At 35.3% G+C, this 14078-nt stretch overlaps 1 protein-coding gene across 3 annotated transcripts in view; it reads right to left on the bottom strand.

The window, feature by feature from the left end:
- Positions 1-110: 110 nt before the first annotated feature.
- The window catches only part of KCTD3 (potassium channel tetramerization domain containing 3), a 68563-nt gene continuing 54595 nt past the window's right edge, over positions 111-14078 (bottom strand). For 2 of the 3 annotated variants that reach the window (XM_082426320.1, XM_082426322.1), the window contains 5 exons: positions 11790-11945; positions 6403-6499; positions 2375-2559; positions 2153-2291; positions 111-1399 (listed from right to left, as the gene is read on the bottom strand). In XM_082426320.1, the coding sequence (XP_082282446.1) occupies positions 838-1399; positions 2153-2291; positions 2375-2559; positions 6403-6499; positions 11790-11945 (1139 nt within the window). In that variant the 3' untranslated portion in view covers positions 111-837. The remainder of the gene's footprint in view (positions 1400-2152; positions 2292-2374; positions 2560-6402; positions 6500-11789; positions 11946-14078) is intronic. The other variant, XM_082426321.1, reaches the window with a different exon arrangement.

The following is a 14078-nucleotide window of genomic DNA, read 5'->3' as shown; positions in this document are numbered from 1 at the left end:
TATCTTGATGATTGATTAACACAGGAAAAAAAATATGGTGGCTCCTAAAACAAGGCAGACTAGCAACAGGTACAGTTTTCCTTTGTGGGCACTCAAAGCTGTCTTTATTATTTATTTCATCTGTTCAAACACAGACAATTGCTCCAACTTTAAAGAAAGTTTAAATTGACTTTTGACCAATTTAATATTTAATATTGGTGATGCTTGCTAAGAAAGATTTAAGAACTCCAACAATGAGAATCAGAAAATGACCACAATTAAAATAAAATTATCCTAAAGGACTTCCTACTACACAGAGTAATCATCTGGTATTCAATAGTGTTTTTGAATTACATATTTTTTCACAAACATAGCACCTCATTAAATACCTGGTAAACCACTTTGCAATCACAATAAGGGTTGGGAGACTAAGCTCCAAAGAAAGAGAATTATGTAATTCGCTTAATATAACATTGCAAGACAAATCTCAGGCATAATCAACATTAGGAATGCAGTCTGTTGGTTCCCACACTCTAAGGGGATGCTCATCTATATGGGCACCATCTTATTAAGACATGGTACTATGCTTCCAAAATCCACAGAGTAAACATTGAAATAGACTCCTGCTTTACAAATGATCTAGTAAATGTGCCTGTAAAACTAAAAAAAATTTCCAAAAGATCTGAAGAGATGATTGATATGGTTATTTTATCTCCTTACCGCAGGTAATTCTGTCAAAAAGATACTGAATGAAGTCCAATCTTAATTTGTAAAGTTTTGGTGTAAAAGCTAATGTATTGAAATCCAGTAAAGTTTAACTCTCATCTAAATTAATGAAACTACTCATTTTCTGAGTTTTCACAAGCTGTACTCTTGACCTGAAGAATCACTTTTTTTGTGCCGAGGAGATGGAGTAGTCTTCGTAGGAGATGGGGACGCAGTACCAGGTGAGTCAGTTCCTCCATCAGAGGTACTTGGTGATGATGCCAGGTGGGGGACTTTCTTTCTTCCAAGGAATCCTCCTCCTTCAAATCCTCCTTTCTTCCGTAACTCCACTTTATTTTCATTTTCATCTTCTGATGACCTTTTCTTGGGTTCTAGAAAACCTTCAGCTATTTTATGCACCTCCACTCCACTATCTGATTCTCTCAAACTTTTAACTTCTGTTCCAGGAGACTTTCTCTCATACACATTACATTCCCCTGTTGCCCGCTTCACTTCAGCTTGTATTGGACCCAAGTTACCATTTTCAGGGACAGCTCTTTCTACATTTCTGTTCAAGTTCACAGTCTGGAAGTCCCTGTAACTGTGAAAGCTCTCAGTCCTCCTTGCTCTTGCTAACAAGGGACTTTCTCTGTAAGGCCTCATGGAACCATAAGTAGCTGCTTCATGGATGGTTTCATGGTGCTGGAGCTGAAGACTGAAATACAGTTAATAATTACAGCTCACATTTCTTTCTGGGATTTTTCAGGGGCACATCTCATTAATTAAACTACCACTTAAAACATAAATTTTATAATGACTACTATGTCCTTATTTATATATATAAAGATGTATTTTAAGCACGCTATATACTGTATGTGTGTGTACAAAATTAACAATGCAAATAATACATATATATTCACAATGAAGCTAGATTTTTGAATAGCTGAAAAAAGCTGGGGAAAACACCTTTAAAACCAATGTGGAACCAACACAGTTTCAGTATTTGGCCCTTAACTCAGATTTTGGAATTTTAAAAAAATATGGTTAACTAAAACAATATACTAAGGCATTATGTACTTTTAATACAATGACAAAATAAGATTAGACAAGATAATGTAATCATTTTTATTAATATGTCCCTAGGCAATAGGAACACCAGTTCCACATACCATCTAAGGGGACATGTGATTTTTCTAATTTCCTTTGAATGAATTCTTGATCACATAATAGGCATCCAAATTGGCAGCAATTCACAAAATAAGTTAAAGGGCAAAAAATGTTTTTTTATGAAAAGAAACTTACTTATGCATATAGATGAGAAATTTAGTAAAAAGAAAATTTAAAAATTGAATAGCAAAATAAAGTATGAATTTAAAATGTACTTTGAAAAATTTTGCTTTAAAGAACTATGTGATTACAATAGCTCAGCCAATTTTCCCAAAGCAATCAATTCAGCTCTTTAACCTACCTAGAATTTGATTCACGAAGACGGCTATGCTGAACCACAGAAGTTGCTGGACTGATGTTAGGAGTAGCACAGCGAGATGTGCTCAGATCACACTGATCCAGTAATTTGAGTAGCTCCTCTTCAGTCGGACCACCTACATCTTAGGAAAACATACATCACTACAGTCAATCACTTATGTCAAAAGCCTACCCTGTGCCAAACACCTTTCCATATGGAACCTACCCTTATCCTCACTTTTGTTAACCATATCCATGGCAGTGGTCAGATCCCACATCTGAATGCTGCCGTTTGTGTGGCCTGTGAACAAGTAGCGCCTTGGCCTTGAGCCCATCCTACTGGAGCCCTCACATTCTCTCACTGTAAATGAGGATATTGTAGTACAGTCAACAGCTTGGATCTCACAGATTCTGCAAAAGATATTGTACAGTTGTAAACCATGAGGAACAAATTACATTTTATAATTCAGATTTTTAAATTAATTAATTGTCTCTTTGCAAAGTTACAGTTGACTCTTCCACATATATAAAACAGATTTAAAGGAGTCAAAGAAAGTCAACAGGAATAAAATTCAAGCCTTGTATTCTCCAATATATTAATACTCAACTTTTTCAAAGCATTTTTATAGCTATCTTCATTGATTTTTTTAATAAAAGATAAAAGAACCTGACAAAGAACAATTATCCACATTTGACAAATGAGGAGACCAAGAAATAATGTCAGTAAATGATGTCCCAAAGCCATAGAAGGGTTAACAGAATTGTACTTGATTGAAACATTTACCCCAGCCTACTTCAAAACAAAGTTGAGGAGGCTTATTTAAAAAAAAAAAAATTATTAACAATTAGTGCCAGGCAAATGCAAGGTCCGAAAATAAAGGAGGAAGAGGAAATACAACTCATATTAATGTGAGAAACATAGGAACAGAATATGAAGCTTAGCTGAGCTTCCTAGCAGACAGGGAAAAAGATGGTGGGGGGTAAGGGGGGAGTTAATTCCTGCAATGCCCACATATAGCAAGTGACAGAGCCCATCCTGGTCTCATTCCCAATCTCAAGGCAAAAGCTTTTAGTATTTCACCACTGAGTATGAGGTTTGCTACAATTACTTTTGCAGGTATTATTTATATCAGATTAATGAATTTGCCCTTTATTAAGAGCTAGGATTCTTTTTTAAAAATCATAAATGGTTGCTGAACTGTCAAATGTTTTTTCTGTGTTTATCAAGATCACTTTACTATTTTTGTTAATGTAGTTAATTATTTTTCAATAATATTTGTGAATTGACAAAATATTTTTAAAAATCTAGATTCCTGTTTCTGTTTAAAACTACAGTCAGCCCTCCATGATGTGGAACCCACAGACACAGAGGGCTGACTGTACTACACCAGTTTATATGAGGGACTTAAGTATCAGGGGATTGTGGTATCCACCTGCAGGGGGGGGGGGGAGTCCTGGATAAAGATGTCTCACTGTAAATAATAATTAAGAAAACAGTTGGACGAGTACTGGGAGATTGTGGTATCCACCTGCAGGGGGGGATGTCCTGGATAAAGATGTCTCACTGTAAATAATAATTAAGAAAACAGTTGGACAGCCCCATGCAAATCAATGATGGTAAAACACACCCTCACATCATACACAAAAATAAACTCAAAATGGCTTAAAGACTTAAAAATAAGACATGATACCATCACATTCCTAGAAGAGAACATAGGCTAAGCATTCTCTAGCATAATTCGTACCAGTGTTTTCTGAGGTCAGTCTCCTAAGGCAATAGAAATAAAAGCAAAAATAAATAAATGGGATCTAATCAAACTTACAAACTTTAGTACAACAAAGGAAACCATAAGCAAAATGAAAACACAACCTACAGACTGGGAGAAAACATTTGCAAATGATGCAACCAACAAGGGCTTAATTTCCAAAATATACAAACAGCTCATACAACTTAATACAAAAAGACTACCCAATCAAAAAATGGGCAGAAGACCAAAAAGGGAACCCTCCTACACTGTTGGCGGGAATGTAAATTGGTACAGCCACTATGGAGAACAGTATGGAGGTTCCTTAAACTAAAAACAGAGTTGCCATATGATCCAGCAATCCTATTCCTGGGCATGTATCTAGACAAAACTCTAATTTGAAAAGATACATGCACCTCTATTTCACAGCATCACTATTCACAATAGCCAAGACATGGAAACAACCTAAATGTCCATCAACAGCTGAATGGATAAAGAAGATACCTGTATACAATGGAATACTACTCAGCCATAAAAAAAGAATGAAATAATGCCATTTGTACCAACATGGATGGACTTAGAGATTATCATACTAAGTGAAGTCAGTCAAATATCATATATCACTTTTATGTGAAATCTAAAATATGACACAAATGAACTTATTTATGAACTAGAAATAGACTCACAGACATAGAGAACAGACTTGTGGTTGCCAAGGGAGAGGAGGGATGGATTGGGAGTTTGGGATTAGCAGATGCAAACGATTATATATAGGATGGATAAACAAGGTCCCACTGTATAGTACAGGGAACTATATTCAGTATCCTGTGACAAACCATAGTGGAAAAGAATATGTGTGTGTGTGTGTGTGTGTGTGTGTGTGTGTGTGTGTGTATATATATATATATAAAACCAAATCACATTGCTGTACAGCAGAAATAAATATATTGTAAATCAACCATACTTCAATAAAATTAAAAAAACAATTAAAACAAGCCTAAGTGCATGAAAACAAACATATGAATATGATTTGGCTCTTTTCATTTTTCCTATGGGATAGATTCCTTAGAATTACTTCTTTAAAAGTTTTTACAAGCTTTTTTCCCTGCCTACTTATAAAGCCCTTTCATTTTATTTCTATTAAGAACCTGAACTGTCTTTAAACAAAAAGCTTTGCTTCACATTAGCTTCATAAGGGGCTGATCTCCTATTTAATATTACAAAGTAATTTGTACAATTAGTTTTTTTTTTGGAGGGGAGGGGAATAAAGCCTAAGGGCCTGGATTTTAAATGAGAGGAAAAAAACATTTCCAACCTGGTTCCTTGGCTTATTATCTTTACAACTATAGCTTTTCCTCTGGAATCATAAACTTAAAAACTATAAAACTTGTTTTATCATGCAGAAATTGTAGTTGATTACAACACTCTGCTATTGTTTGAAGTGACAGAACAATACTTAGGGAACAACACTGGAGAGGACATGAGCACTGAAGAAGAATATGAAAGACTACATTGTTAGAGAACGCTGTTATAACAGCAGCTTTAAACCATTTGGCAGCTTCTTCACCTAACACGTTCACCAACACTAAAGCGCGGTGACGCATTTCTCCAGATAAAAATTTGGCCTCTAACTACATTGTAGGTTCCTAATACATTTTCTTAAAAAAAAAAAAAAAAAAGTTTAGAACACAAAAATCATTTTCTGGAATCAATTCATTTAACAATCGCTGATGACTACATGCAATGAAGTTTGATGGAAAGAAAATTTATCATCTCAAAGACTTTATCATTAAAATATTAAGAAATTAGCAATCACATGCTGAAGAAAGGATAATAGAGAAATTATTTAAAATATCACTAGCATTAGTAACATTAATATAAAAATTTGTAACCTACTTAATAACTACTAATAGGAATTTTACTTTTTTCACTTTCCTGACATGCAAAAAATTTTGCTTTTAAAGAGGAGAAATGTTACAGCGCAATATGTTTGAGGCTGTAAATAATAATTTTAAGAGAAGTAAAATTTTAGTCAAATGGAAAGGAGGAAACTAACTCCTATTGAGCATCAATTATAGTCAGGAACTATGCAAAGTATTTTGCATGTTTTCACTCAGTGAAATCTTGGCAAGGTAGTTAAAGTTTAAAAGAAACTGAGGCTCACAGAAACAAAGTAAGTTAAGTTGAATTTACATAGCTAGTAAGAGGAAGTGCCAGAATTAGAATTTAACTTGTCTACCATCCAATTCACTGTGTATCTGTTCTACTATCATATCACTAGTCCTTCCTAAATGTCCACAGCATTAGTGAAAATCGTAAGTAGATTCTAGAGAATAAGCACTAAGTGTACTGTCTTAATTTTAAGTTGAAACAACCACAAGCTAAACAATAGACTTCTCTCTCAAAGATCTGTTTCTGATACCACTCTTTTATCAGTGTCAAATGACTTAACATGTTTTGCAAGACAAATGTGACTTCTGAATATAATATCTTTACAGTAAAGTGTTACCTCTTCCCAGTAGATGAGAGTCTTACAAACAATTTGTTAGTGATGGGAACAACTTTCTGGATAAACACCTGTTGATCATCTCGCTCTCCAAAAGGCCCTTGGGTCAGAAAACAAAATGTCAAAAGTTAATTAAAATTTAACTGGTTTCATTTTTAAAAAGGAACATTAATTTTGAAAAAAAAAAGAATTCTTCATGCCTGTCAATGTGGCATTGCATTCCATGTCAAAATCAGACACAAAATGCAACACTACAAGTAGTTCATCTTGCATCAGAAATTTTTTTAAAAAATAAACTCAAAATGGATTAGAGACCTAAATGTAAGACCGGACACTATAAAACTCTTAGAGGAAAACATAGGAAGAACCCTCTTTGACATAAATCACAGCAAGATCTTTTTTGATCCACCTCCTAGAGTAATGAAAATTAAAAAAAAATAAACAAGTGGGATCTAATGAAACAAAAGCTTTTGCACAGCAAAGGAAACTACAAACAAGACGAAAAGACAACCCTGAGAATGGGAGAAAACATTTGCAAATGAATCAACGGACAAAGGATTAAGCTCCAAAATATATAAACAGCTCATGCAGCTCAATATTAAAAAAAAAAAAAAAAAACCAATCCAAAAATGGGCAGAACACCTAAATAGACATTTCTCCAAAGAAGACATACAGATGGCCAAGAAGCCCAGGAAAAGGTGCTCAACATCACTATTAGAGAAATGTAAATCAAAACAATGAGGTATCACCTCACACCAGTTAGAATGGGGATCATCAGAAAATCTACAAACAACAAATGCTGGAGAGGGTGTGGAGAAAAGGGAACCCTCTTGCACTGTTGGTGGGAATGTAAACTGATACAGCCACTATGGAGAACAGTATGGAGGTTCCTTAAAAAACTAAAAATAGAATTACCATATGACCCAGCAATCTCACTACTGGGCATATACCCTGAGAAAACCATAATTCAAGAAAAGTCATGTACCACAATGTTCACTGCAGCACTATTTACAATAGCGAGGACATGGAAACAACCTAAGTGTCCATCGACAGATGAATGGAGAAAGAAGATGTGCCACATATACACAATGGAATATTACTCAGCCATAAAAAGAAACGAAATTGAGTTATTTGTAGTGAGGTGGATGGACCTAGAGTCTGTCATACAGAGTGAAGTAAGTCAGAAAGAGAAAAACAAATACCGTATGCTAACACATATACATGGAATCTAAAAAACAAACAAAAAAATGGTTATGAAGAACCTAGGGGCAGGACAGGAATAAAGACGCAGACCTACTACAGAATGGACTTAAGGACATGGGGAGGGGGAAGGGTAAGATGGGACAAAGTGAGAGAGTGGCATGGACATATATACACTACCAAATGTAAAATCGATAGCTAGTGGGAAGCAGCCGCATAGCACAGGGAGATCAGCTTGGTGCTTTTTGACCACCTAATGGGGTGGGAGGGAGGGAGACCCAAGAGGGAAGAGATATGGGGATATATGTATATGTATAGCTGATTCACTTTGTTATAAAGCAGAAACTAACAAACCACTGTAAAGCAATAATACTCCAATAAAGATGTTAAAAAAAAAAAAAGAAACTGCTGTATAAAAAAAAAAACAAAATTCAAAAAAATATATATAGAACATTTCAAAATTATATTTTATGCACTAAGGCTGTAAAAACTGAAAGCAATAATTTGCTTGAGGCTATACATTAAGAGTACTAGAAGGAGACCTGTTAAAATGTAAGCTCTACACTTACTATCTTTCAGAGTATGCTCAGTTTCTTATCACTTCAAGAAAGGGATGTATAAATGAAGTTACTTCATGTATTGATGTCACTTTTTTTGAAAACTTAACATGCAAAATCTTAAAAAATAAAGTACAACTTCATTAAATAGAATTTAATTTATCAGAGCCTGTTGTACCCTTCAAGGATTTCAATCTAAAAGGTAAATTCAATTATTTTTACTTTATTGTACTTGGCAAGGTAGGAAAATGGCTCACATGTTTTAGAAAGAATGTGAACAATATAAAGTGTTTTTATGCAAAACTTACACATAAAATTTAGTAATTCTTTTCCCACGATACTCCATAGCTAAATATCAACTCATCATTCACAGAAAGTATGTGATGTACAACACATTTTTTAAAGATAATATATCCCAAGTTATCTTATGTGAATCACACCTAATAAACAGAATAACGCTCTTACTAGTTAGCAAATATTTATGCTTACTATGTACCACAGTACACGCTTTACAAATCACTCATTTTAATCATCATAACAACCACATAAAGGATGCACTATTATCATCTCCATTTTACAAACGAGAAAAGTAAGGCACCAACAGGTTAGTTAACCAAAGATCTCTTAGGTTCTACTTGATGCAACTGGAATCCAAACACAAGCTGTCTGGCTTTCACTAAGCTATGCAGTTGCCCAATTCCTGCACAACTCTCTGAAGTCTAATTCTATTGAAATGAAAAGACAGTCCTCACTCAGTAACCCATAAACAAAGTCAAAATATTGATGACGGGTGAAATAACTAGGAAAGAGGATTACGGGACTATATCTTCCCTCCCCCTCAAACTTTATTACTGATGTGAGATTCTCACATAACTTCATACCTTAAGTAATTATCCATACCACCCCTCTTATAGTTTCCCCAACACTTTTGCCCAAATTAGCACCTTTCCTTCAGAGAACACAAAAAAATATCCTTACATCTCTGTTATCTTCAATGGGGGAGAAAGGAAGAGGACTCAAAAATATGACCTTTGAATGTCCACGCCTTCTAACTAGCTCCATTTCTTCTTTCTTTCACAGTTGTTTCCAGTATCTGTTACTCCATTACCCTTTACCATCTAGACTCCACCCCTACCACCCCCACTGACACTGGACTTTCTATTCTGTTCCACTAGTCTATATGTCTACCTCTTAGGATATTTTTTTAAAACAAAACTATGAACAGAAAAGAAAAAACATCTCCCTGGCCCTTTTAAACATTTTACATGACTGTCTTAAGTAATTTACAGGGCTGCTTCTAAATATCTTTTATTCACATTACACATGTACTCCCTGATCTGACACCTGCCTATCTACCTAGTCTCATGTCCTACTATTCTCAGCTACATATCAACAATTAATGATGTTCTTGACATTTGCCAAACCTGCCAGGTTCTATTGGCCTCTATCCTTTTAACATGCTGTTTTCCCTTCCAGGAATGTCCCTGTCCTAGAACCTTCCACACCTTCACATCTCAGTTCAAATTCCTACCATCACCCCCCGCCGCCTCTCTCAGTTCAAACAATAAGACCTCTGTGAAGTGCTCTGCCTGAACATCGGTTTCTGTCAAAGTTAAGTGGGGATAATGTCTACCTCATCAAATTGTCAAAAAGATTAAATGTGAGTGTATGTTACAACACCTAGCACACAGACTAGCACTCTCTCCTGGAGGCTTTCCATCCTATGCACTTGAGCAGTGTGCAAAATACAATCGTTTGCTTTTTATTCCCACCGCTCACTATAGTGTAAGCTGATGTTCACTGCAATTTTTTAGATTTCTAATGCCTGGAGCAAAAGTACTCAATATCTGTTGATGCTACACCTTTAACTTACACAATGTTATATGTCAATTGTATCTCAATAAAGCTGGAAAAAAAATTGTTGTCGAAATAAAACTTTCAGTGCCTATCATCACACTGGGAACTGGGATCACACAGCAATTGATAAAAGTGACAACACCGAGCAGTTCTCTTTCTAAAAATACTAAGACTGTGGCACTGCAATTCTCTCCAGAAGCTTACATTTTTTAAAGGTAACTATTTTGAAATCTTTACTGTGGGAGCAAATATCCCGATGGACATACATTTAATAGTTTCATACATTACAATTCTGATGCACTCCTTGTTTTCCATCAGTGCTATAATTTCTGCTTATACAAGATGATCTACAAGGTGCATTAGTTCTTCCAAATGGATCCTTCAGGAAAATGATCTTTCTCCATGAAGACTGTTTGTGTGTATGTATGGTGTAGGGAGAAATTGATTTGTTATAACTAACTTTAACTAACTTTATATATACCCTTTGCTGAAATCAGTAGAGACATCCTACACTGTTTCCTAATGGATGCCATCAAAACCACTCTCAGTATGTAAGAACACCAGCCCTTTTCCAGCTTCAAAGCTATTTTCAGGTTAATCATTAGCAATGAAGGAAAAAAGTATTTCAAGTTTCAAATGTGTACAGCCATCATGGCTTTTAATTATAAACAAAAGTGGTTAGCATTTGGAGATAACATCACTTAAATTAGGAAATGCTAGTAAGATAAAAAATGTGCTCTCAACTTTTATTTATTTATTTATTTTTGGCTGCATTGGGTCTTCATTGCTGTGCGCGGGCTTCCTCTAGTTGCGGTGAGCGGGGGCTACTCTTCGTTGCAGTGTGCAGGCTTCTCATTGCGGTGGCTTCTGTTGTGGCAGAGCACAGGCTCTAGGCCTGTGGGCTTCAGGAGTTGTGGCACGTGGGCTCAGTAGTTGTGGCTCGCAGGTTCTAGAGCACAGGCTCAGTAGTTATGGTGCACGGGCTTAGTTGCTCCGCGGCATGTGGGATCTTCCCGGAACGGCTCGAACCCATGTCCCCTGCATTGGCAGGCGGATTCTTAACCACTGCGCCACCACGGAAGTCCTCAACTTTTTAAACAATGAAAAATGATGCTATAATACAGATTTTCCTCAACTTATGATGGGGTTATGTCCCGATAAATTACTCCTAAATTGAAAATATCCTAAGTCAAAATTGCATTTAGTACACCTAAGCTACCAAACATCATAGCTTAGCCTAGCCTACCTTAAGTGTGCTCAGAACACTCACAGTAGCCTACAGTTGGGCAAAATCATCTAATACGGAGTCCATTTTATAATAAAGTATTGAATATCTCATGTAATTTATTGAATACTGAAAGTGAAAAAGAGAATGGCTATGTGGGTACAGACTGATTCTAAGCACATCACTTGTTTACCCTTGTGGTCACGCGGCTGACCGGGAACTTTGGCCTGCTGCTGCTGCCCGACATCACAAGAGAATATGGTACCACATATCCCTAGCCTGGGAAAAGTTCAAAATTCAAAATTCAAAGTACTGTTTCTATTAAATGTGTTATCACTTTTGTACCTTCATAAAGTCAAAAAAATTGTATATTTTGTGACTTTATAGAACTTAATCAGAAAAACATTAAACTTCTGTTTTAAATGAGTTTCAAAGTGAAAATGAAAAATTTATATTTAAAACTCCTTTTTAGGTTTCTACTGCAGATAATATACTTCTTCGGCATTGCCTACACAGTACTTGAAAATGTCCCCCCGAAAGATGTAGCCCACCTATGTCGTTTCCAGAGGAATAGCTTCCATGGCTTTCTGTCTCCTCCAGGGACAGTATCTTGAACGATGCTAGAGGAGTAGAACCCGGCTGAGTAGAGATCATTCCTCTGAATCGTGTTACCGTCCATGTCCGGACATGATTATTATCTGCACAGACTAGGAGAGAAAGAGAGCATACAACAGTTGTTAAATATAGATTATAAAAAAATATATATATATATAGATTATGAGAGCACCAACAAAATCACTTTTATAAACATATTTTAACTTTTTTCACTATAATTTACAGTAAACAGATCGTAGCACATTTTGAGTGGCAAACAGATTACTTACCTTAAAATTACACTTAATTTGTACCTAGCCAACAAAAATGAGATAATTGAATATGGTTTACCCTGCTGCAAATATAAGGCATATAAGTAAAATCTATGGAGCCTGTAGGGTATGAATTTAGAGAAGGCTAAAAAAAAAAAAAAAAGTGTATGTAAGAGAGAAGATGCTGAATATTTTTCTGTTCTGTGGCTAAACTCCATTGTAAACAAGTTGCCTAGTTTATTTTTTCCAACCATATAAATTGTTTCTGCTTATGTTACTCCAATATTAAACAACCAAGATCAGGAGCTACTGAGAATTTATTGGCACAAATAACATTTGTCAAAAAGCTTATAGGAACCAGTTATTTATTGCTCATTCACAGTTACATCAAGAAAAATTAAGATTTCAATACTAAAGCTGAGAATTATTTTTATATGAGAGTCTGCATTTAAGAAACATATTCCAATTAGCTTTATTTTTTCACAGCAATATTAAGTGGGTATATACTGAGATATCTCCTAACAAGTAATCTATTTCTGTTGTTTTTTTCTGTCTGAATAGATACTCTGCTAAAAAATATAAACCAAAAAAATGATATCATTAATGCAAGAACTGTACATTTGTGGCATGCCTTAATAAAAAACATATTAATTTGCCATTTATTATGAACTCATCAGTATCTACTAGGAAAGTATCCAAAATTTATTATATGCACACAACATTTCCTACTGGATAAAATGTCACAGTTGCATATTTTAAACAAAACTTTAGAAATTTAATTTTGGCAAACAGCAATAAGAATAAAAAGTGTACATATGTTACTTATACAACAAAATTTTCAATTCTCAGGATGCCAGTTTTCTGGTGAAAAAGAAGACATTTACTTCTAGGCTACTGAATCAGCTTCATGGGAAATAATTTCCTAATTTCACTATTAAGCTTACTAGGATTCAGAAAAGTAACAAATACTTCTAGCTGACTCAAAAATGCAATTATGGATTGGGATTGACATATATACACTAATATGTATAAAGTAGATAATAAGAACCTGCTGTATAAAAATTAAAATTCAAAAAAAAATGCAATTATGCAATTTTGTTAGTATTAATCATTATCTAACATTTCAAACCTACATGAAATACTTGTGTTAAAATGCAAATTTAACTATGTAGTTCTTTGACATCACATCCAACAATAACATCATTACCATCAAAATAATATCAACTGCTACTGAGTATGGCATTGCCATTTAAACATCAAAACAATCTTGCAAAGAAATAGTCTATTTTCTCACAGGACCAAATTACCTCACATTTATACAACATTAGTTCATAAGGACTATGCTAAGTGCTGAGAAAAGGGTGGAGAACAAAAGTTTCTGCTGCTGTAGAAACTTATTCTAGAAGAGGGAAAGAGATGATAAATAAGAAACAAAGTGATACGTCTGTGAAGAAAACAAATCAAGATACTGATAGCAGAAAGTGTCTGTTAGAGAGAGGGCTGGCTAAGGAGGGTGGCCAAGGAGGCCTCACTGAGGAGGTATTTGAAATGGGACCTGAATGTCAAGGAGAGACAGCGAAACAAACATCTAAGAAAGAGCATCTCAAATGAAGAGAACAAGTGCAAAGGTTCTGAGGCGATTTTAAGAAACAGAAAAGCCAAGGAGCGAGGGTATCATGAGCAATGAGAAAAGCGACATGGGAGGCATGGAGAAGCGCACTGAAAGGTGAGCAGGACCAGCACAGGAAGAGCCATACTGACTTGTTTATTCTGTGTACACGGTAAGAAGCCACCGGAAATCAGGTCTGCTTGGCATTTCTTTCTTTTTCTTTTTCTTAATAAATTTATTTATTTTATTTATTTATTTTTGGCTGTGTCGGGTCTTGGTTGCTGCATGCAGGCTTTCTCTAGTTGCGGTATGCAGGGGCTACTCTTCGTTGTGGTGCGCAGGCTTTTCATTGCGGTGGCTTCCCT

The sequence above is a fragment of the Balaenoptera physalus genome (genome assembly GCF_965194825.1).
Source record: "Balaenoptera physalus genome assembly, chromosome: 1".
NCBI lineage: Eukaryota > Metazoa > Chordata > Mammalia > Artiodactyla > Balaenopteridae > Balaenoptera > Balaenoptera physalus.
This window is presented reverse-complemented; position numbering and strand designations above follow the sequence as displayed.